This window comes from Monodelphis domestica, chromosome 2, assembly GCF_027887165.1.
Source record: "Monodelphis domestica isolate mMonDom1 chromosome 2, mMonDom1.pri, whole genome shotgun sequence".
In the NCBI taxonomy this organism is placed as follows: Eukaryota; Metazoa; Chordata; class Mammalia; order Didelphimorphia; family Didelphidae; genus Monodelphis; species Monodelphis domestica.
In genome coordinates, this window is record NC_077228.1 from 103266206 (window position 1) to 103291608 (window position 25403).

Sequence of the window (25403 nt, forward strand, 5' to 3'; positions counted from 1 at the left end):
AATTTATTTATACAAGGTGAGATTGACTAAGGTAGGAGTGGTTTGAGCCATGCATAATGGGATTAAATATCATGGGTCACCTACTGGAGCAATGCCTGAGCAAACATTTCAAAGAATATCCCCTTTACCTTTGGCTAATTGGACAACCAACAGGTAACAATCCTTCCTTGAAAAGTAGGAATTATATAGATGGAATTTATTTCTATAATGAGAGAATCAGGAGGCAGCTGGCAAAAGCCATTACCCTTACTCAGCTTCTACTTATTCAACATTGACCATGGCACTTGTGCCAGGCAGTCTTTGAGAGTAATTAGACTTCATTGATTTAATTGGTAGGATTTAGCTAAAGTAGACACAGGTTTTCATTTTGGTATTTTATTACATCTTGGTCCTCTGAACATATTTTGCAAATATCCCAGGTTTGAGAAGGATTTGATATTTTTATTATTCTATTGAGATTCCTTCCATCTATTATCTCTCACACTCTATAGGATGGCTTGGGCATATTTTATGTATATATATATATATATTTAATATGTATTTATAATTTATATATATGTATTGCTTGGGCAATACTTTTACCTTGGAATTAACTGGTAATTCCAGGAAAAGATGCTGTTTTGCATGTTATTTCCATGATATTCACTCCTGTTAAAAGTCGTAGAAACTATTTTCATCCTACTTCTGCTCCATTGTCTCTGTATTTCCCCATATCCCATCTCTTCCCTCACATAGATGGCCTAGAATCCCTTCTTTTATTTTACTTCAATGCCAGATTTGCAGGTAGTATGTTCTATGGCCAAGGGCCAACTTCCTGCAAGCAGTAGATACTGGCTAAGGATAATAAGACTAAATGGGAGCTGGGCAAGATGGACTGAAGATCCTAGTAGTGACTTCTTGTTTCTCTCATGTCCCCATTCTCCACTCTCCCTCTCTCCAAAGGATGGTGAGATGATTCACTATGGCTATGGAAATGAAACTAAGCATTGCTTGAGGCGTCTGGGAAAGCGCTACTACTTCCATGTTCAGGACCTGCAACCAGAGGATGCTGGCATCTACCAGGTCAAGGTGGAGGATGTGGAGGTGTTTTCCACTGAATTGGAGGCAGATGGTGAGCAATAAATCACATCATTAGTCACTTCACCTCACATTTGTTCTGGGGACCTGACTCCATGGAAGACAAATAGTATCCATAATACCTGCCTTCAAGGAGCTTACATTTTCACTATGAAGAAAAGATACAGACAAATGAAACAGCTAAATTGCCATCAACTAAAATCCTTTAGAATAAGAGTTTATCTGCACAAAGCGCTGGGCTGGAACTGTGCTTTTACACAGAAATATTACTAGATTCGTAGACAACAGAGTGAACCTAGTCTAATCCCCTCATTTTTCAGGTGAGGAAATTGAGGACCAAGGTCATGCTTCTAGTAACTGGAAGAGCTAGGACTAGAATCCCTGGGGAATTCTGGGTACTCAGACTTCAGTACTCTCTGCACTCATAATCAAAGACAAGATAGGCTAATTTGTCACACTAAGAGGGCATAGAAGTCATTGCTCTATTCAGAAATTTTCAGGGGTACTCCATTGTTTTTTGCTCCAAATCTAAACTCCTTAACATGAGTTCTGTTCAAATCCACTTATTAGTTTATTTCCTGTCTCTACCTCCACTGTGTACATCTCATCGCTTCCAATTCCTATGACTTCTTTGTTTTGCTTTCAGCACCAAACCCACTCCTTATGCCTTGGGCACAACTCACCTTTCCTGTTGCCTTCCTTCACACAAGTCATAACATGGTTTTGGATGGCCTTCCTACTTATCTTATTAAATCATGTCTCCCTCTCCAATCTGGTCTGGTTAGAAGTACATTTTAGGTGGGGGATTAGAGTAGGGTTGGGAAGATTGGATGAGGAAGGATTTGAACACCATTGAGGATACTGGTGATTGAAGGCTGAGCAAGAAAGGAGAAAATTGAGGTCACCCAAAGTGCCCAATATTGGGCATAGATTTATAGCATGTTAGAGCTAGAACGAATCTTTAAGCTCAATCCCCTCATTTTACAGATGAGGAAACTGAGGTCTGTTCAGTTTTGTTTTTAAACCCTTACCTTCCGTCTTAGAATCACTATGTATTGGTTCTAAGGCAGAAGAGTGGTAAGGACTAGGCAATGGGGGTTAACTATTTAGTTGTTTTCCACTTGTATTCAACTCTTCATGACCCCATTTGGGGCTTTCTGGGCATAGATACTAGAGTGATCAGTTTATTTACAAATAAGGAAACTGAGGCTAATAGGGTTAAGTGACTTGCCCAGGTCCACACAACTAGTGTCTCATACCAGGAAAATGAATCTTTTTGACTCCGGGAACTCTGTTCCCCGTGCTACCTTGCTGACGGCTTAAATAAATTAATTTACTTATCCAAAGTCACAAGTTCCTCTGGCAAATGTAAAGTTACTATAGAGTAACAAGAATATATTTGGGGATGGGAGTAGAGGATTGGAGGGGGGCATGGAGGGAGAATAGTCCTTAGGACATCTGTATAATCTGGGATTAATCTCAAATTCCTTCTTATTTTGCCTTGCTTCTTTGGCAGTCATCCCTGCCAGGGTTGTGAATCCCCTGGCTGAAACTCTATGTGAGGTGCAAGAAGATGCTGTTTTTGAGTGCACCCTCTCCAATCCTTGCCCACACGCCTTCTGGCAGTTTCAACACCGGCCCCTTCGGCCCAGTGACAAGTATGAGGTGTCTGTGTCTCCTGATGGCCTGACTCACCGGCTGGTGGTGAGAGGGGCCCAGCGTTCTGACATGGGCCTTTATTCCCTTGGCACTGGTCTCCACTCTTCTAGTGCTTGGTTGGTGGTAGAAGGTGAGATGGTCAAACTGTTGACCTCTTATTTGTCTCTAGAGAGATCCAAGTTTAGAACTAGATATAGACTGGGGAGGACAGGACCTTGGACAGATAGGGAATCCTGGGCTGAGATCTCCCACTATATCCAGACTGCCTTCCCAACCAGGGAAATGGAGGTTTCTTGGGGTGTTAGGCAGGGCTTCACTTTTGTTCTTAATTAGGAATGCCATTGAGTTCATAAGAATGAATCAATCAGCACATATTTATAAATGCCAAGTACTATGCTAGGCACTGTTGATCCTAAACTGGGTCTGCTCACTCAGGATTAGACTTGCTCTTCTTGGCCTCAGAGGGAAGAACCAAGAGCAAAGAATGGGTAGAAATTGTAGAAAGATAGACTTAAGTTCTACACAAGAAAAAGCTTCTATATAGGGAGAGGGTTCTCCCCAATGCCATGGATGAAATTGGAAAATACTGAGCTCATTGGAAGTCTCCAAATGGAGGTAGGATGGTTACTTGTCAGAGAATTGTAGAGGGAATTCCTGTTCAGATATAGTTTGGCCAAGATGATCTCTAAATATTTTTTCCAAGCCAGCATTATATGATCTTCCTGATGCAGTGGAATGGGTAGCTTGGAGGTGGGAAGTTAACGAATCTGTGTAATGGGGATTTGAATCTTTTTTATTTTCTCGTACAAATATGGCTTTGATGTTTCTTCCATCCAATAACTGCCTCCTGGAAGGTGAGAAGGACAAAGGTTTTCTACCTACAAGACAGGGAAAGAAGACAGATGAAGTTGGCAACGATGAAAGAAATAGGCTTCAAGCTGAAGAAGCCCCATTTTCAGATGTGAAGAATTCAGAAAAACTCATAAAGGAAGTGAAACCAGGGGATTGGAGTCAGCTGGGAGAACCCATAAAGGATGATGGTCTCCCCTATGGTCTCCACATCACAGGGGGCCAACATGGAGGTGGCCAAGATGGTCCCAGAGGATATAATAACTTCCCCATGGAGAAAGAAGGAATTGCTGACCTAGCCTGGGACTTGGATGAGGTGATGGAAAATAAGGGAGTTTGCAGAGCAGAGGGAAACAGGGACACCCTACTTGAGAGAAACCAGCTCCCCAAAGTTGGTGGTCAGGGAGTAAGCTTCCCAGGGGGATATGGGCTACAGGGAGATGGATGGGAAAGTGGAATGGACTTCATGATAAGACAACAGCAAGACTGTGGTGGAAATAAGACCAAATCCAGACAATGGGAGGTAGGGGAGAGTTTGGAGGCCAGTACTGGAGGTCTTCAGGGCAAAGGATGGCAAAATAATTTGAAAGGAAAGGAGGATAGGGAGGACAGTGGAGGGCAGTTGGGAAATTATAGCCAAGGAAATATAGGGGATCTTGGAACAGGAGAGAGGAGCCTGGTTACTTCTCAGACTAGTCCAGTAGGATCTTGGAAAAAAGGAAGGAAACTAGGAATGAGTTTAGAAGCTGATTTTAATTTGGAGTTGGAGGGTAGGGATGACTTTAGCTCTAAAAGGGGTCAATATAGGCCTCCTTGCCTTGGAGAGGCAGGGGAGAAACAGGCCCAGAGGACTGGTCAAGGTGATGGTAGCAGTGGGGCTGGCAGTACTGAGGCATGGGAGCCTCTAGGCTGGAATAAAGGCAATGGAGAAAAATTAAGGGACTTCCAAGTACAGAGATTGTCTCATAGCAAGAAATCCTTTCTAGGACAAAAGGATTTGGGGGAGGAAGTTGATATATCACTAGAAGAAGCAGGTTACAAGGCTAGCTTGGGGGAGACAGAGTCTCTTGGGAAGGAACCTATTGTTAGGAGAACAGGATTTAAAGCTGGTCCTTGGGCTTTGGGGTCTGATGGAGGTGAGGGATATGGGCACAGTATGGAGGACTTGCATGAACTTAAAGGAAGAGGCTTGGGTCCTAGAGATAGTCAGGGGGTACCAAAGTCCCTGGGGGGGCTATTGGGAGAAAGCTCCAGAGAGTTGGGGTATTTCCAAGGCTGGCCAGCAGACCAATCAGAAGCTGGGTATAGAGATGACAAAGTGGAGTCTGAAGGAATGATGAGCTCCTGGGATGATACAAGTTACAACTTCAGGAAAATTGGGCCTGAAGATGGCCTAGGAACATTGAGAATAATGGAGTCTGGGAGAAGGGGAGATAAGGGGATTAGTGTTAAGGCAGGTGAATTAATGGGGTCTGGGAATAGGGCAAGCTTTGGGGATGGGCCTAGAGACCACTGGATAAAAGATAGGGCAGTTTACAAGGATGGCTCAGGAGACTGGGAAACTCAGGGATCTGGAAGTAAGAGAGGTAGTAGGGATGATGTAAAAGGTTCAGAGGGAATGAGATCTAATTATGGAGCCAGTTTAAAAGATATCCCAGAAGACAGACAAATAAAAAAGCCTGGTGGTGTGGGGGGTTGCACAGGTGGCTTAGAGGCTCCTGAAGCAATGGGATCAAGAAGTATGGAAAGTAATAAAGATTATTTAGGGAGTCCTAGGAAAATAAGACTAAGGGGTGAAGAAAGTTTCAGGAGTGACTTAGAAGGTTATGGGAGTGACTTTGGGGGTCCTGGAAGAATAGGATCAGAGAGTGAGGGAGGTATTAGGGTTGGCTTAGGGGGTCCTGGGGGAATAGGGTCATGGGGGGAAGGGAATTATAAGAGTGACTTAGATGGTCCTATAGGTATGAGGTCCTGGAGTGATGGAGATTATGGAAGGGGTTCAGGAAATCTGGGAAAAATAGGATCAAGGGATAAGGGAGATGGAAGTAGCCCAGTGACTCCTGGGGGAATTGAGTTAAGAGGTGAGATAGGTTTAAAGGTGGGCTCAGGGGGCCCTGGGGAAATGTGGTCAAGAAGTAAGAAAGGTTATAGAGGTAGTGTAGGGTATCCTGGAGGAGTAGAGTCAGAAGGTGAGGAAGAGGGTGACTTAGAAGATTCTAGAAGAATAGAATCATGGGGTAAGGGAGGCCACAGAAGCAATTTAAGGGGTTCTGGGGGAATAGGGTCAGGGGTTGAAAGTGGATATGAAGGTAGCTTAGAGAGACCTAGGAGAACAGGATCAGAGGGTAAAGGAGGTTATGGGAGAGATTTAGGAAATTTTGAAGGAATAAGATCAGAAGTTGAGGGAGATTATGGAGGTGGTTCAGAAAGTTCTGGGGGAATAGGATCAGTAGTTGAAGGTGAATATGAGGATAGCTTAGAGAGACCTAGGAGAACAGGATCAGAGGGTAAGGGAGGTTATGGAAAAGGTTTAGGGAGTTCTGGAAGAATAATGTCAGAGGTTGAAGGAGATTATGGAGGTGGTTCAGAATGTCCTGGGGGGGAAGGGACAGAGGGGAAGAGAGGCTATGGGGATAGATTAGAGGGTCCTGAGGGAATAGGGTCAGAGGTTGAAGGTAGATATAAGGGGAGTTTGGGGAGTTTTAGGAGAATGGGATCAGAGGGCAAGGGAGCTTATGGGAGTAGTTTAAAGGATGCTGAGGGACTAAGACCAGACTTTGAGAGAGGTTATGGAGGTGGCTCAGGTTCTCCTCAGGAAATAGGGACAATGGATAAGGGAGGTTATATAAGTGGTTTAGGGGATCCTTGGGAGATGGGATCTGGTTTTGGAGAAGAATATAAGAATGAGTGGGGGGTTTCTCAGGAACTGGTGTTTGGCAAGGCTCCCAGTTTTAGGAGTGATTCACGGGGTCCAAGTATAATAGGACAAGAGAATGAAAAAGGATATGGGGACAGATCCAGAAACCAAAGGATGATGGGAGCTTGGGGAGAGATAGGCTTGGGAGGTAGGATAGGAAGCCCAGGGACAGTGGGTTCTATTGGTGGAAATGGTCCTGGAGTTCTTGGAATAGTTGGGTCTAAAGGGGAAGGATGTATTGGAGATGGGTCAAAGGATTCAGGAGGAATGAAGTCTTGGGGTGGGGATGGCTATGGTGAAGGATCTGGAGATTCAGCAGCTTTGAGAGCAGGTGGGACAGTGGGTTATGGGCATAACTCTTGCAGCTTGGGAGCAATGAGGCTTGGTTCAGGAGCAGAGTCTAGGGATGACTCTATGGGACTGGTGCCACAGAGCCCTAAGGGCAATATGAATTGTGGGGGTGGGTCTAGAGGGCCCAATGCAATGGATTCTGGAGTGGGAGCTAGTTATTGTGATGATATTAGGAGCTCCAAAGTAATGTCATCTGAAGATGGCACTGATTCTGAGACCTTGGGACCTTGCTGGTCTGGCCAGGGGGAAAGTTATGGGAATAGGTCAGGAGGTACAGAACTTCTGGGGACTGGAGACAAAGAAGGGTATGGTGGGGGGTCAAGAGGTTCTGTGTCTCAGGGGTCAAGGTATGAAGGAGGTTGTAGAGAAGGCTTAGGAGGTTCTGGAAAAATGAGGAAGGAGGGCGAGGCAGATAATAGAGGTGGTTTAAAGGATTCTGGAGGAAAGGAATCAAGGGATGAAGGAGGTGATAAAGGCATTTTAGGGGGGTCTTGGGGAATGGAAACAGAAGCTCAAGGAGGTTATAAAGATGATTTAGGTGATGATGGGACACTGGGAAATGAAGGTTATAGAAATGACTTAAAAGATTCCAGGAGAATGGGGACTAGTACTGAGGGGAATTTTGGTGGTGGCCCAGGGAGTTCTGGAGCATTGAAGTCATTGGATGGACTAAGATATGGAGAGAAGTTCAGAGACAAAGGAGGAAGAGAGGGCAGAGGTCTAGGGCAGTCTGGAGTTGGAGCAGGTTCTATAGATGACTCAGAAAGAGGCAAAGTAATGGGATCTATGAATGGGACAGATTATGGTCATGATTATGGAAATATCTCTGGGGTTCCTGGAGTAATAGGGTCTGGGGTTGCTGCAGCACATAGGTCTAGGATCTCTGGGGTGATGGACTCTTGGAGTGAAAAGGATTTCCTTCCTAGTCAACCAGGTTCTAGAGATGGTTCTGGAGGCCCAGAGGCCCCAGGGGAATCAAGAGATCTACACTGTATGGGAGGAAGATCAGGAACTGGTGAGTGGGAGGGTGGCCATGGGCTCCAGGGGCATCCTAGAAACAGAGAATTTGTTGACAGGGAGGGATTGCCCACAGATAGAGCTGCTGCTCCAGGTAATGAACTTGGAAAAGATATCAGTCTGTATACTAGAGGAACTCTGAGAGGAGGGCATACAAGCAGAGCTGATGGCCAAGGAGGTCTGGAATATCAGGAAAATGGGATGTTACTGGGTAGTCCAGGAACAGAAAAAGAATCCAGAAACTCAAATATTTCAGGTTGGGGTCAGGATGCACACTCTAGGTTAGGAGGAAAGAACGTTTGCACCAGAGCAGGTGACCAAGGGATAGGGGATACTTGGACAGGGAGGAACCTAAGGCCAGACAATAGTGGAGTAAATATCAAGTACAGACACCAGGACATAGGAGTACAGGATACCCCTGAGGCAAAAGACACCACCATTAATGGGATCCAGGGTGTTCTGAATGGAACAGAGGGTAATGATTTCTGTGATGGTAGGATGTCAGTGCCAGGTCAAGCAGGAGCTGGTAGATGGGGTGGGGCAGGGTCCTTGGATGGTCGAGGGGGAGTTTCAGGAAGTGCAAAGGGCTCAGGTGTCTTGGGAGGAATGAATTCTAGTCAATGGAGAGACAGTTGTGCTAATGGAATTCAGCAGTCAGGGATGGAGGGAGCTCTAAAGGGCAAAGATGGAAGGAAAAGCTATAGAGACAAGTCAGGGGAGACCAGGGACTCAGAGACTATGTTGGGTAAAGGGGTAGACTTGGATGGCAAAGATCCATCAGGAGTCAGGGAGGATCTGGAGTCTCTGAATGGCAAAAACATTAGGCCTAAAGGTCCAAGGTCCCTGGATAATTATGAGAGGAGAGATGGGGGAGGGACCTCCCCATCCACCTGGGGAGGAAAGACTAGGACAGGAACCAAGGATTTTGCCAGATCAGAGGGGCGGGAGTCCCAGGTTTGGAATGGGTCCCAGAGTGGGTTAGGAGCTAGGAGAGAAATTTCAGATAGACAGAAACTTGAGGAAGGAAGGGTTTGGGGATCTAGATATGGAACTGAGAGCAGAAGTGTCCCAGAAGAACCTCAGAAAGGAGACCACCAGAACAGAGATTCCATGGGCCATGAGAGCAACAAGAATGATGGTTTAGACAGAATTTCAACTTCCTCAAAACCAAGATACAGAAACAAGCAAAACTCAAGCAATTTCTTTGAGGAAATTCAAGGTAAGTATCTATCAACTGGCCACCTATGGGGGTGGAGGTTGACTTCTGGGAGAGACCTTTTGGGTTCCTGGGAAGTTGATTCCCATTCAAGTTGGGAGAAGGTGTTCCAGTCTATCTCTTTTACTGTCAGTGATAAGGTCCACCTTGATTTTTCAAATAAAGGAGAGATTCTTCCCTGATCCTCTTGCCCTTGGAACAGATGGTATCCTGGTTCTAAAGTGGATGTGTTCCAATCCTCTGTCATCTAAGCTATTTGATGACCATTTCCCCAATCCCACCACCATCTCATTGCCTTTTATGAATTTGACTGAATGAATACCCGCCCCCCCCCCAATTTTCTCCTCTTACTTCCACTGTCCCATAGCTGAAGAAAGTGGCAGCTTGGTTTCCATCCTGTGGTCTCTGCTGGTGTCATTGCTATCAGGAGCATTCGGATGTTCCTAGCAGGGACTATAGTTAGTTTTCCAGATGTTAAATATGGAACCTGGGAAATGAATCTGGGCCATGGAGCCTCTCCCCCTGCCCAGTTTTGTGTCAAGCTCTTGTTCTGTGACTCAGGCCTTCCCCTTATCTCTCTAGGACTGTCAGGCCATTTTTCCCAGGAACTGGCTGACATGGAAGCCAAGAAAGGGGAAGAAGCTGTCCTCTCTTGTACCCTGACCAGCGACTTGTTATCTGGTGCCTGGTTCAAGGAGGGTGTTAAGGTACTCATCTCCTTATATGCTTCTATGATGTGAAAAAGATAAATGTGGGAGGGACAGGAAGATTCATCTTGTGAAAACCTTCTTAAAAGAAACATTGATGTGAGAGTAAGAGACTCGGGTTCTAGTCTCAGCTCTGCCTTTAACTGCAAGCCTTGAGCAAATCCTTTTATCTCTTGGAGCTTCAGTTTCTTCTGTGAAATGAGGGTTTTAGATGAGATGATTTCTAAATTTTCTTTGCCTTATAACCAGCGGCCTGAGTACATTTTAAATGATATTTCATTTGTAATATTTGATTTATCTCTTGTCAAGTAATGAAGGGACCTCTACTCCCTGACACAGATAGGAACGGGACACCTGGTTCACCAGACCAGGGGAGGGCGTTGGGGAGGAGATGCGATTTTCTGTGATTTTCTCCTCCTGTGGTCCTTGCCCTCAGCTCACTGCCGAAGATGGGGTCATCTTTGAGCAAGATGGCTCCAGTTACAGACTTCGAATACCCCAAGTGCAGGAGGCCCAGGCTGGAAAATACATGTTTGTAGCTGGGGATCATATGAGTGAGGCTACTCTGACCATCCGAGGTGAGGTCCCCACCCCCATCCCCTCATCCCTGCCCAGGCTGCTTTCAGACCCAAACCCAAACCAACCCCCGAAGACCCTGCTTTTGTTGCCTTTCATAATAGATTATCTGTGGCTGGTGTGAAATGTCAGAGTTGCCCCCTCATCTTTTTCCAGCCTTCTCCTACTAGCCCCCAGTGTGAGCTCCTCAGAGAACATAGAGCCTAGAGATTCCTTTTAGAATTATCCAGAGCAGAACCAGCAAGAAAAATCAGTGATCTCCCCTGGCAACACTCAAAAACCCTATAATATATCTCATATAAATAAATAACTGCTTTTTTGGATCATGAACCATTTTATTCCACTGGCATGAATATTGGAGAGCTGACAATCAAATGGTTTTGGAGTCAGAGAACTTGATTTTGAGTCCTGACTCTGTCACCACTCTTGTAAACTTGGGCAAAGTATTTCGTCTTTCATGGTCTTAGTTTTCTCATCTGCAAAATGACAGGGTTGGACTATCAGTGGGTGCTGGTAAGTGTTTAACAGATGGCTCTTAAAAAATTACCCATGAGACACTTCTAAGTTTAATCTTATTTATTAACCCTTTCTTCATCCCTTTATCAAGTCCATACAATTAACTGCAAAAACAAAATCAAGCCCTGATTTATAGCATTGGCAGGTTACTGAGGTGTAAATGTTTATCCTGAACACATAGCAATTGGCCAGCTGGTAAGAGCTGCTTCCAGCACACCACTGGACTTAGATGACCCCAAAGGCCTTTTCCAAGTCTATATCTATGAATTTAGCCCCAGATCTATGCCTCTCATTCGAAGTCCTCATTCTTGAGTTGGTTATCATAAATGTTTGGGTCCATAGATTGTCTTAAATATTCTAAACCTTTGAAATAGCACCAAATATTTGGGCCATTTATCACAAGCATTTGGATCCATTGACCACCTTTGACATTCTTTAGTATAGTACCCTGATCAACGGGAAAGATTCTTCTGTTTTAAAATCCTTCTAGTAATAGCAAGTGGGGGACTCAGTTTCTTTATCTGTAAAATGTACAATTTTCCCTAAACAATCTCTAAATCCTCTTTTAGCTTGTAAGGAACTATTTTAGGCAAGCTTTAATTCCTCTTATTCAGTCATTTCACAACTTCATCCATTCTGTTTTCTTACACGTTACCTGATGCCTAGCTTTAGTCTTTTATGCTTCAGTCAAGCCCATTTATTTATCGTTTTTGTTCCTCAGGAATCAGTAGACCTCTGTTTACTGTGATAGTCCTTACTATTATCCCTCCCTAATCCCTACTCCTTGGTCCCTGTTCTCCCCTCTGATAATACATCAGCCATCAAAGCCATAACCCACATTTATTTAGCATTTCAAGGTCTGCAGAAGGCTTTGTTCACAACTACCCTATAAGATTAAACATTGTCCCTTTCTTCTTGAGGCTTATTTCCCTGCCCAGAGATGTAACCAAGGCTTAGGTTCATTTCTAAATTAATTCATTGTCCTCCTTTGTTTAGAGCCCTTGACCATTGCCCAGGATATGTTGGAGAAACTAAAGGAACCATTGGTGGTCAAGGCAGGGAAGACTGTGACAGTGAAGATCCCATTTTCAGGCCAGGCTCCTGTTCGAGTTACTTGGAAGAAAGATGGTGCAGAAGTAGTGGGAGGCCCCAAGGGAGCCCAGCTGGACCAGGGGGACAACTTCACTCGCCTGTGCCTCCCCAGTGCAAGTCGCAAGGACAGTGGACAGTACCTTGTGAAACTGACGAATGCAGGAGGCTCAATGGAGGCTCAACTCACCCTGAAGGTCATAGGTGCCAGACCTAGCTTCCTCTTTTGGTCAAGACTCCCTGGGGATTGTGTAGGAAGCCTTGGTTTAGTCTTAGTCAAGGACTTTAGACTATATTGTAGGGCTCTGATAGACGTTATCTGGGCCATAGATTTGGAATGGTGAGATCTGGGTTTAAATTCCAACTCTGTGAATTTGATTTCCAAGATCCTTTCTACCTTTAAATTCCTAGGAATGAGTTTTTCTGCCTTTCTCATTCATTTTATTGTTCATTCTTTCCTTTCCCCTCATCCCCAGTTCTGGTATCTGTTGTTCTCTCCTCATGGGGACTTCCCTGCCCTCTTCTGGTTAGGTTGGCCCAGCCTAGAAGGATGGGTTGAGTGTCATCTGGGTGGTCCCACTTTACCTGGAGCCCTGGGGGCTCTGTATCCAGCCCATGTGAGTGTAGAAGGCAATAAATGACACAGCAGAGCCCAAAAATAAGAGCAAGGATGGCTGTTTCTCTCTGGGCAAGTGGGCCAGACTAGCTCTGTATGGAAGAACAGACCAATTCTCATACTTTTCATTGCAAGGAAGGTCCTGGGAAGGGCTTGAGGGATATTTGGCTTTGCTAGGGGCCTGACAGTCATACATTAAGCACTTGGCTGACACCATAAACATGGTGTAATAGAAGGAAATCTGCATTTGGAATCAGAGAATCTGGGTTCAAATCCCATCTCTACCACTTTCTACCTTTGTAACGTTGGGCAAGCTGTTTTATCCTTTCTGGATCTCAATTCCTTACTTCTAAATTGGGAAGATTGAACTAGATGAGTGCTAACAACAAATCCTGTGGGATAGTCTAATCCTGGAAAGGGTTTTGGAATGAAGTCACTGTTAGCCTTTTTACTGCAGGAGAAAAGTCCCCCCAGTCCAAGCCCCCTCCAAATATACACATACACACTCCTTTAACCATTCCTGTTCTCTTTGGCCCCCAGACAAGCCCCAGCACCCACAGGGCCCCCTGAAGGTCCAGTACTGTCGGGGGGCAGGCATCAGCCTGAGCTGGCAGCCTCCTCGGGATGATGGGGGCCAAGTGGTGCTGACCTATGTGGTGGAAAGGCAGCAGGCTGGTAGAACCACCTGGCTGAAGCTAGGCGAGACCCCTGGAAATGTCACCACCTTCTCTGATACCCGAGTGGAGCAAGGAAAGAAGTATACCTACCGAGTCCGGGCTGTGACCTCTGAGGGTTCTGGAGAGGCCCTAGTGTCAGAAGAGTTGCTCGTGGCTTCTGAAGGTGAATGGGACTATTGGGAGAGGCAAAGAGGAAACCCCTCTGAAAGCTCAGCCAGGATCTAGCCAGGGATGCTGGAAACTGTAGCTTCCCTTCAGATAAGCTAAGAAGTGCCTTTGAGATTCTGAGGAGAAGGGCTGAGCTGATAGTCCTTCAGCTCAACCTTATTTTATCTGTCAACCAGACTCATTTGGATGCCAGAGAAGCTCTATGGCCTATTCTAACTCTAAATCTCTGATTTATTATCCTATGACCTGGGTCCAAATCCTACTTCTAATTACCTGAGGGACTCTACCAAAATCACTTCTCCCTTAATCTCCTTCAGCCTCAATTTCCTCCTCTGAAGAGACTGGACTAAAGGGTCTCTGAAGTCCCTTCCAGATCCAGGTCCATGAAAACCTCTGACATGCAATGGCCCTGTGACCCAGTCCAGATCATTTAATGCCTTAGTATCCTGGGCAACTCTCTAAGACTGTAGTTACAAAATAGTCACTAGACTGCAATGGTAGGAATTACCTTGCCAGGCGCGTTCTTTGCTAATGAAATCTCTTGTGGGAGAGGCGGAAGGTGATTACTTGCACTTTCTCCTGACCTTGGCTCTGGGAGGTGAGGAAGACTCTGAGTGGGTTGCCTTCACTGGTAGTGCCTTAGTGCTCTAATTTGGGAAATACCAGACTCCAGCTTCCATCAGGTCTCCCCTTGCCTAGGGATTTTGTTCAGCAGAGGTCAAGAAAACTTGTTACAGATTAAAGGTGTTGGGGAGGGGGCAGCTAGGTGGATCAGTGGATTGAGAGCCAGGCTTGGAGATGGGAAGTCTTGGGTAGTTCAAATGTAGCCTCAGACACTTCCTATTTGTGTGACCCTGGACAAGTCACTTAATCCCATTTGTCTAGCCTTTACCTCTCTCCTCCCTTGGAACCAATACATAGTGTTGATTCTAAGATGGAAGATAAGGGTTTTGGGGAAAAAGGTATCAGAGAGCACAATAGGCTCCATTCAGGGCAGTGTGATCTCCCCGGAGCAGGCTGGGCTTATATACTCTTGGGCACAGTGTCTAGCAGCACAGGTGCCTGTGATTTCCTCTCTACCCCATCAGAGGAGTCTGACCCCAGATGTACTTTTTCATTGCCTCTTGATAACTAATTCTTGGCTTTTCTCATAGCTTGTCCTAGACCCCCTCCACCTCCAACCATTGTTGCTGCTACCAGTCAGGGTATCACTCTGACATGGACAGCACCCCAGGGCCCAGGGAGTGCTCAACTCCTAGGCTACATAATTGAGAAGAGAAAGAAAGGAAGCAATACCTGGACAGCTGTCAATGACCAGCCCATTCCTGGTGAGCAAGCTTGAGTGGGGAACAATGGAATGCAGGGGGAGGGTGGCAGGGGCAGCCCAGTGAAGAATGGGAGACCGCTAGACCATGGCATTAAGGAGTCAGGTCCCTGGCCCCAACCAAGTTGTCAACAAGCAAGGCAATACTTTCTTTTCATTCCTCTATTCAGCTCTGGGTCTGCAATCCAGAATCAGCTGGTGCAATTCAGAAGGATTCAGCAAAATTGCATTCCTTACCCTCCCACTTTCTCAGTTCTACTGTTTGTTGCTTTCCACTTAGGTCATCATGGTTTAATAGAAAGATCCTATGGTATTTAGAGTGCAAATGGATCTTAGAGATCATCTACTCTAACCTGCTCCTTTTACAGAGGAGGAAACAAGTCCAGAAAAAGAAAGTGACTGGCTCGACCTCATAGAGCGAGGTGGGAGAAGGGCTTAAGATCCAAATGGAAATCATCTGACACCATAGCATGATTAATGATGAGGACAACATGGTTCTTTTTTCTTTCTTTTTTATGTTTAATTTTTTTCTATTTCTATTTTTTGTTTTTACCTTTTTCAAATTAAAAAAAAATGTATTTTTCTTCTGACAACATGGTTCTAATCTCAGCCCTATCACTAACTTTCTGTGTGACCTTGAGTAAATCACTAACCTTTTTTGAGTCTCAATTTATCCATTTAAAAAATAGAGGGAATTCTGCTTCCTCTATGATTTTTACAGTGATATAATAGAAAGAACATACAAAGAGCTTAAGAGATAAAATACTTTATTATATATGTTTTGCTTTCTACATATATTTTATCATATGTAGAAATATACTTTATTTTCAATGTATACATAATTATACATTTATATAATCTGCAATTTACATAATTATAAATATGTATAAATGCATTTACCTTCTACCTTAGAATCAATAATGTGTATCGGTCCCAAGGCAGAAGAAGAATGGTAAGAGATAGGCAATGGGGGTTAAATGACTTGCCCAGGGTCACACAGCTAGGAAGTATCTGAGACCAGATTTGAATCTAGGACCTGCCTCTCAATCCACTGAGCCACCTAGCTGCCACCATATGCATGCTTTACTATAGGTTCTACCTTGTCCCTTTAAAATATGGGACTCACTTCTCTTCTTAGGTAATATTTGTCCTTGGACATTTTTTCCAATACAAGGCAGGCTCATCAGCATTGAATATCTATTCTGGTTTGTAGTCTTTCTTGTCAATCAATTTCTTCATAATTTCAGGAGTCTCCCTAGCTGCCTCTTGTTGGTGTTTTAATTTTATGCACTTATGAATTTCTAAGCCTTTGTGTGTCTTCTGTAGCTTCCACAAACCACTCCCCACACGCAAATTCTCATTTAATTTCTTATGCTGACTTGTGATATATGAAAACCACAATGGGGAAAGTCATGATGTAAAAGGGAAATCTATAATTTTATATACATATTTTAATACAATGTATATACATATATTTATATATACATATATTTATTTATTGCATATATTTTTATTTATATAGCTATACTTTACTATATTTCCTTAAATGGACATATAATAGATATTTCTTCATCATTAAAAAAATGAAGAGATGAATTCAATGATCCCAACCCAGATTAGGCCTTGTTTGGGTTCTAGGCCACTGCCTTGATGTCTGTGGCCCAAAGGACTCCAGTCATCATGAGGGTCTTGTCATGGCCTTAGCCAATCATAATGGGTAGGGACAGAGTAGGGTAGCCTCCAGCTGGGAGGCTCAGATTGGCTACTAGCTCCCTGGGACTAACAAGAGTATGGGAATATTCACAGAGAAGAAATGGACAGTATCAGATGTGCTGCAGGGCTGTCAATATGAGTTCCGCGTGACAGCTGTGGGAGCCTCCGGTCCTGGGGAGCCTGGATCCTCATCAGATGCTGTTTATGCTCGAGACCCCATGAGTAAGTGGAAATGTGAGCCTTGGGAAATCAACTCTGGGAGCAACGGGAAGAAAGTCATTGATCAGGTAATACAGGGAAATCAAAGTTCAGGAAAAGACAAGATGTCCATATGTGGGGAGCGCCATGCTCCTTGGGATTTGGCATATAGATGGAACATGAAGGGTCTCTTACATACAGACAGAACAGGAACACAGTATAGACCCCCAAGACCAGAGGGTCCCTTTTCCTCTTTGTCCCCTCCAGCCTCTAGGCAGGACAGACCCCTAATTCAGCCCATTCAGCTGGGTAACTTTCACAGCCATGCAAATGGCCTGTCACTCACTACAAGAGAGAAACTCCACGAATCTGGTGAGGGTACAGAGGGAGATTGTATACTCACCCACCAGTGAGAAACAATTGTAGCCGAGTTGTTGGTAAATGTACTGGATTTTAAGTAGCTGTAGGCAGTTACTATGCCTCATTTGTCTCACTGTCTTGAGTAGGTGTTCAGGAAATATCTAAATGAATGAGAATGAGGGAACGAATTAAATGGGGAAATGATGTCCAGAGAAGTAGATTCTACAATTATTATTATTATTATTTTGGTCTAAACCTGACACTAGGAGAGACAGAGTACAGAATGGAGAAGAGAGAAAATATTTCATAAATGTTACTGTGTGAAAGGCAAGAAAGAGTGGCACTGTTAGAGGGTTAACCCTGGAGTCATGGTCTTGGTTCAGATTTTGCCTCTGCTGCCTATTGGCACCAGGAGGTCACAGTGCCTAGGGGCAGAGGCGCCACACTAAGGCTGTAATTTTACATATATGCTGCTTGCATGATCGAAGAGAGCTTCCACACTGGGAGTTCCCCCACCTGAATGAAATCACACCTTCGGACATCCCCCAAATATGAAAATGAATGCATAGGCAAAAAAGATATTATTCCTTGTCCTTTGTTCAAGGGCAGCCTCTCATTTGATCTTCATTAGACATGTAGGTGGCAGGGAGTAGGGTGGAATGAAGGGGAGCCTGGATTGGCAGAACAGATGGGGCTGGAAATCTCTTAGCATATTTGATTAAAGCCCTTAAGGGAGCTTGGCTCTAGAACAGGCTTTGGGATCCAGACTAAGAAACAATGATGGACATAATATAGGGCTGTCAATATGAGTTCTGAGGGACAGTTGTGGGACTGCTGGACCTGGGGAGCCTGGACTCAGGACCTCATGAGGACTGACTCTCTCCAGAAAGCGTCTTTTAATTAATTCTTTTTTCAGTTTCAAATTCGCTCCCTCCCTTTACCCTCTCTCCCATCCACTGAGAAGGCAAGAAATACATATTCTACCTATGAAGTCATGCAAAACTTTTTTCCACATTAGCTGTATTGCAAAAAGGAAAAAAAAAGTAGGAAGAAGAGAGAAAATGAAAACAATCTGCACTCCGATTTCATCCATTTTCTCTCTAGAAATGGATAGCATTTTTTTTTACTATGAGTCCTTTGGACTCCTCATGAGTCGTTGTATTGATCGGGCAACTAATTCTTTCATAATTGATTATCACTATGATTTGTTCTTCCAGGGAGTTTAGCATATAACAAGAGATCAGCTGAAATCTATCATGACCACAGAAGGTCTCAAAGTGGAAAGTGGGTCAGAGGCTGTATGGCTAGCTTGGAGAAAGGGTGGGATGAGCTTGAAGGATTCCTGGAGGAGGTTACCTTAAATAATGATGGGGCAAATTATAGAATAGACAAGGGTGGTTGTTAAAGGCATTCAGTTCTAAAGTGCATACCATAACCAACAAGGGGATAGGGGAAAAGGACTCCCAGCTTCTTATTGGAAAGCTTAAATTCCCAGTAAATTATAAAAACAAATCTAGGGCTCTCCTCTGAGAGGGAATGATGCTCTTTCCATTCCTAGAAGCTGATATTCCCATTGTATTCTCCTAGGACCCCCAGGCTCTGTTCGGGATCTCCAAGTAACTGACATATCCCATGCTAGCATCACATTGAGCTGGTCCAGGCCAGATCCCCAGGATGGGGATCAAGTCCAGGGCTATGTAGTGGAACTGAGGAGCTCAGATAGTCTCCAGTGGAGTCGGTGCCACACAGGGACTGTGGGTGGCACCACTTATACCACCAAGGGGCTACGGCCACAGGAGTTCTACTTCCTGAGGGTAACAGCTGTGAATGATGGGGGCCAGAGTCAACCCACCACTTTGGACACTTGTATCCAGGCCATGCCTGTATCTGGTGAGTGTATCAGTTCTAATTCTTCCATTTTCCAACCCTCATCCACATGTTGCTCAGAGAGAATCTCTGCCTATATTCCCTAGCATTTGTTATACCTGATCTCCCTAAAACTAGTTAATCTGCACACCATTTCCTATACATAGTTGATTTTGGATGAATCATCTCATCTCCCTGGGCCTCAGTTTCCTCAACTGTACAACGATTGGATTAGAGAAGCATATTTTTCTGAAGCCCAGAACCTTGGTATTTTTGGCAAAGAAAATAGAGCTTCTATGCTGATACCAGGAAACTATCTATAATGACACGGGCTCTCCCTTCTCCCAACTCAAACTCAGGAGCTTTTGATTTGAGGGAGCTCTACCAGGCCTCAGAATTCCTTTCTCCCTCAGATCTTAGCCCCATCTCTCAGGTCTGATGGGTCTGATGTCTACAAAGGGAAGCCATAGTTCAGGGAGAAGGACATCACTGCTACCAATATCCATGAATGTCAATCTGCTGGAGGAATTAAACAACTGTTTCTCTCTCCCTTCTGCCTTCACATTCCTCTTTCAACCAGTTCCCTCTTTTAGTCCTTCTCTTCCTCCTTCTCCCAGTATTTTTCTACAAGTCTCTGAACCTTTTCCACCACTAATCCCCATCTTTTAGCCCCCAAACTCCTCCAGTTCTCCCAGCCCTGGGATTGCTATTATTATTATCGTTTGGCTTTTTGGTATTTATATTTATGATTGAATTGACTAAGCCTGAGGAAAATGGTTGGATCTCCTCCTATTTGGAACAGTCATGTGGGCTGCTGTTCACTTGCTCTCCAGATTTGTTTCCCCTTATCCCAAAGCAGAGGTTGAGGATGCAGGGCTGGTGAATGGGAAGGAGAGATGACCAATGCTGTCTGCTTCCTAGTTTATCCTAAATTCCTCATGGATACCACCACCACAGACTGTGTGACTGTCAAGTCTGGGGACACTGTCCGAGTTCCTGTTTCCTTTGAGGTGAGTCCTCTTATGTGAAGGAGATCAGAGTGGGGACCAGAGAGTAAGGACCCTATCATGGAAGGCTTCTTCCCTAATCCTCGCTAGAAGGGCAAGAACATTTGTTGAGATGTAAGGAATTTGGTGTAGTGGAAAGGTGATCTGAGTTATTGTGATACAATTCAAAAGACCATTGGACTTGGAGCGAAGGAGGCTTGGGTTCCTGACTTTGACACTCAGTGACTGTAACCATGAGCAAATCACTTAACCTGAGCTGGATTACCATCCCCTATAAAATGGAGATAATACTTAGAGCATCTACTTTCTGGGAGTATTGTGATGAGAAACTTTTGTAAACTTGAAAGTGCTGCATAATTTGAATTGTGACTAATTTGGACCTTACTCTGACACACTAATTAGGGAGGACTTGGGTAGTATTTTTCCCATCCCTGAGTCCATCTTTCCTTTGTCAGACAAGGGGGTTGGACCAGGAGGGAAAGTCCCTTCTAGCTCAGCATTGTAGAGTGAAAATGGCATTGAATTCCAAATCAGAGAAACTGGTTCTAATTCTGGCACCAATACATACTTGGATGACTTTGGGCAAATCATTTTGGTAGGATAATGGGATCATAAATCTAGAACTGGAAGGGATCTCAGAAAACATTTTACTTCTATGGGCCTCAGTTTTTTCATCTGTGCATATTTAGGAATAAAGTTATGGATGAGTGGGAAGATGATTAGTTCTCTAGAAAGATTTATCCTTCCCTTCTAACCTGGAAGCTTATCTTCTGTCTTAGAATTGATACTAAATATTGGTTCCGAGGTAGAAGAGTGGTAAGGGCTTAGCAAGGTGGGCTAAGTGACTAGCCCAGAGTAACACAGCTAGGAAGTGTCTGAGATCAAATTTGAACTCAGGACCTGTCTCCAGGCTTTGCTCTCTATCAACTGAGCCACCTAGCTGCTCCTATCCTGGATACTTTTAAAGCTGGCTTCAATGTGCTTCTACTTGCCTCTTCCATGAGTGGTACCCCACAGTTCCTAAAGGGATTGTGACCATGTGTCCAAGATCACAAGGGGAGTCAGAAGTATCTATAGAGGCTACAACTGGGCACAGAGATGGGAAAGGAACAGAGGAAAGGTTCTTGAGGGGAGCCAGTAGAGTCAAGCTGAATCATTAATCTGAGGAGTGGGTTTTGGGGGATTGTCTGCAGGCTTCTCCCATGCTGGAGGTGATCTGGCTGAAGGATGGGCTGTCCCTACCCAAAAGGACAGTCACTACCATCAGAGATGGCCTCACTCAACTTCTAATTCCTGCGGCCAGCCTCTCAGATGGTGGCCTTTACACTGTGATGTTGAGGAACCTACAGAGGAAAGAGGTGACCTACAGCTTCCTCATTCGAGTGTCAGGTAAAGCAAGTTGTTCTCCTTCCCTGTCCCTTTATACACTGCCAGTACTGTTGACTCAGACGATGGGGCTGGGGTTGTATCTAAGGAACATACTTACTCATCACAAAGGAATAGATATTCTAGCTGGTGAGTGGCTCCTCTCTACGTCTTGGACAATGAGAAATGGTGTCCCTACCAGCTTCTTAAATATGAGAGATGGAGATAGGGGGAGGGAAAGAAGGATTGGGGATTGCCCCCCCCATTCCTCAGCCCCAGGAGCTTCCTGATGAACTGTCAGTCAGTAAGGATTTATTAATAGCCTACTGTATATGTATATGTAAAGGTGGGGTATAGGCTAAGAAGACTAGAAAGTTGGGGGACTGTTATAAAGATCTTTGAACTCCTAACTGAGGGTTTCATATTTGATTCTGGGTGTGATAGGGAGCCATTGAAGATTATTAAATTGGAAGGGTGATTAAATTGGAAGGGTGGTTATTGATAACTGAGCTTTAGGAAAATCATTTTGATGGTTGATAATAGAGAGCAGGTAGATAAGTCAACAAGCTCTTGCAATAATCTAGGTATGAGGGGATGAAGGCCTGCACCAAGGTCAGGGCACTATCAGAGGAGAGAAGGGTGAGTATTTGATAGATGTTGCAAAGGGGAAATCAGCAGACCTTCGCCTAGATTGGATATGGTGGGGAGTGAGAGAAAGTGAGGAGACAAGGATGATAGGAAGCTAGGGGGACTGAGAGGATGGTGGTGTTCTTGACAGTAATAGGGAGGTTTGGAAATGGGAATAACATACAGGGAAAATGATAACGAATTCAGTGTTGAATATGTGGCGTTTAAGATGTCTATTGGATATCTAGTTCAAGAGATCTGATAGGCCATCATTGGCGGACCTTTTCCAAGTTTGAGCACCCAAAGGGCAAATTCAAGGTGTCTGTGAGCCCCGGCATTATTGGAGAGAGCTAAAGAAGGAAGTGCTTGCTTTGGGCAACTGGATAAATGGAGGGACAAGGCATGCAAAAAATGTCCTCAGGCACTGGAAGAGGGGGAATGGTGCAGTTCCCCAAATCTGCAGGATTGCAAATCTTCACCAATACTGTAGGCAGTTAGAGTTTTGAGACTAGAGAGTAACAGAAATTAGGGCTGGTAATTAAATCCATGGGAAATGATAAGATCACCAAATGAAGCAATGGAATGGGAGAAGAAGGTCCAGGATAGAGGCTTCTGGGTCACCTGTGGTTAGTGGGCATGACTTGGATGAGGACCCAGCAAGGGGGACTGAGGAGTGGACAGATAGGTAAGAGAAGCAGGAGAGAATGGAATCCTGAAAACCTAGAGAGAAGAAAGCATCAAGGAAAAGGGGATGATTGCCAGTCTCCACGACTGTAGAAAGATCAAGAAGAATGAAGATTAAGAAAAGTTACTCAATTTCTTTCACATGACCTCATTTATCATCTCTGGGCAAGTGGGCAGAAGACTGTATAGATTTCTAAAACTGATATCATTAAAAAATCATTTGTAAAGTGGGTAGCAATAGGTGGCATGAATGTGACTGAATAAGTTACACAGACGTGGTCCTTGCTTTTTATGGAGTTTAGGAGTGAGACATTGGCATAGAAACATAGCCAGCACACCGACATAATGCCATTATCTCATTAAGTGGGAAGTAATCCATAGATAAGAGATACTTATTAATGCCTACCATATGCCAGGCATACAGGAGACAAAACAATTTCTGCCCTCTGATTTCTGGGGATGTTGTATAGGGAGGTGGTGGTAGAGGAAGTAAGTTAATATAATACTAGGTACAATGTGATGGAGAAAGGAGAGCGTTAGAAGGAAGAAGATTTGAGGAGGTTAAGAACACTTTCAGGTGTAAGGAATAAGGGGAAACCTTCATCTAGAAGATAATTATTTGAACTGGCTTTGAAGAAAGAGGATGGAAATGCATTCTAGAGGGCCTGCCAGTGCCCCTAAAATGAAGCCCATTCATTGACTTATTTTTAAAAGCTTTAACTTTTGTCTTAGAATCTATACTGAGTATTGGTTCCAAGGCAGAAGAACAGTAAGGGCTAGACAATGGGAGTGAAGTGACTTGCCCAGGGTCACACAGCTAGGAAGTTAACTGAGGCTAAATTTGAGCCTAGGACCTCCCATCTTCAGGCCTGACTCTCTATACACTGAACCACCTACCTGTGTCTAGCCCATTTATATTATTATTATTAAAATACTTACCTTCCATCTTAGAATCAATACTGTGTATTGGTTCCAAGGCAGAATGGTGAGGGCTAGGCAATGGGGGTTAAGTGATTTGCTAAGGATCACATATCTCGGAAATATCAGGGCTAGATTTGAACCCAGGATCTCCCATCTCCAGCCCTGGCTCCCAAACCACCAAGCCACCTAGCTGTCACTAGTCCATTTATATTTTTAAATTCATGCAAATAAAAAAATATGTTTTTCAGTAGCCTGAAAATTTTAGCTATACCCTGTGAGATAATTGATGACTTCTGCCCCCTCCCCTTCTCCCATCATAGCTGATATTAAAACATACCTTTATTTTCTGGCTTCATATTCCTTCTCTGAGAAGTGGGCTTATTATCAAAGAAAAAGTGATCTAAGATTTCAAATGTGCTTCAGTAGTAGTGGTAGTCTCTTGGTGACTGAGCATGACGATAATGTGCTTCACAAAGTAAATAACTAGAACTGATTCCATCTGGATCCACTTTCACAGCATCTCCTGCTGCCCCTGGGCCCATCCGACTGGAGGAGAACGTCCCTGGGACGGTGACGGCCGTGTGGGAGCCATCTCCAGATGATGGTCAAGGTGGCCCACTCTATTACACCGTGCTAACACGTTCTTCAATCCACGTCACCTGGCGGGAGGCAGGGGACCGGATCCACACCAATCGTTTCACTCTTGTTGGCGTCCTCCCTGGCCATCAGTATTACTTCCGAGTTGTGGCCAAGAATGAGCTGGGGGCCAGTGAGCCCTCTGACACCATGGAGCCCTGGAGTATCCCCCGGCAACGAGGTGAGAGAGTCTTTCCCAGACCCTGGAGTGTCCTTCCTTATAGAGTCACTCTTAAGGAAAGGAAGCAGAGAGCAAAGGGCTTTCCAATATAAATGGGAGGACTTGGGCTCCAGGAGGTCTTGCCTATTGTTCTTATAATTTGGAAACTTGGGACATCAGAGCTGGAAGGGGCCTCAGAGACCATTTAGCTTCACTCATTTTACAAAAGTGGAAACTGAGGAAGAAGTGGATTCATACGAGGTTATACATTAAGTTAGTATTAAAAGCAGAGACAAAACCTGGGCTCTTGTATCCCTGGACGCTGCCTTGGACAGTGCTGCAGGTTTCATAACACAAGAGTTGTGGGTGCTTGGAAGAATGTCCACAGAAGGGAGTGAAAAAGAAGAGGCGGAGTCTAAGTCTAGCTGGCAGCCTACAGCTGTTAACCACTTCTCCTATGCTGTTGTCATTCAGTCATTTGAGTTTTATCTCATTCTTTGTGACTGATCCCTGAGTGGTTTGTCCTTTCTTTCTCCCTCTCATTTTACAAATGAGGAAACTGAAGCAAACAGAGTTAAGTGACTTGCCCAGGATCACACAGCTAGGCTGGATTTTTGAATTCAGTGCTTCCTCTCTCCATGCCTGAAACTCTATCCACTGTATCACCTCGCTACTCCTCCTTCTATCCTGCTTAACCACTTTTCCCCCCAATCATCTCTTTCCTTTCCCCATTTCACTAAGCACTTATATACTTTTTCCCTCACCTACCAAACTATACACTCCTTTAATTAATGTCTACCCATCCACTCTTGAGTAGCCAAGTCTCTATCTAACATAAATGATCCTTTATATCTTCCTTGAGTGAGAGTATATGAGAGGAGTACAATTGTTGTCATTAATGGATCAAAACTAAAACAGAGGATGGATCTGGAGATGATACAAATTTGGGTTCATTTTTCTCTGGAAAAAAGTGCCTTTATAGTTTAATAAATATGGTTATTTAGTACACCAGCATGAGTATGCTGGTGAACTCACAATGTGACACTGCATGGGCAGTATGGTGCACTAGAAATGATGGAATCAGAAGACCTCGGTCAAATCTGAGCT

The 25403-nt window shown here is 44.3% G+C and overlaps 1 protein-coding gene across 2 annotated transcripts in view; it reads left to right on the forward strand.

Annotated features, from left to right (window-relative positions):
- Positions 1–25403, forward strand: part of IGFN1 (immunoglobulin like and fibronectin type III domain containing 1) — a 42466-nt gene that overhangs the window by 14122 nt on the left and 2941 nt on the right. The window contains exons 9-22 of one of the 2 annotated variants that reach the window (XM_056815713.1): positions 1–16; positions 943–1111; positions 2594–2866; positions 3591–9089; positions 9669–9793; positions 10230–10371; positions 11882–12178; positions 13131–13430; positions 14590–14763; positions 16566–16694; positions 18618–18920; positions 19818–19906; positions 21097–21292; positions 24018–24317. The exon at positions 1–16 is cut by the window's left edge and continues 98 nt beyond it. In XM_056815713.1, coding sequence (XP_056671691.1) covers positions 1–16; positions 943–1111; positions 2594–2866; positions 3591–9089; positions 9669–9793; positions 10230–10371; positions 11882–12178; positions 13131–13430; positions 14590–14763; positions 16566–16694; positions 18618–18920; positions 19818–19906; positions 21097–21292; positions 24018–24317 — 8012 coding nt within the window. Of the gene's footprint in view, positions 17–942; positions 1112–2593; positions 2867–3590; positions 9090–9668; positions 9794–10229; positions 10372–11881; positions 12179–13130; positions 13431–14589; positions 14764–16565; positions 16695–18617; positions 18921–19729; positions 19907–21096; positions 21293–24017; positions 24318–25403 lie in introns of those variants that run through there. The other variant, XM_056815714.1, reaches the window with a different exon arrangement.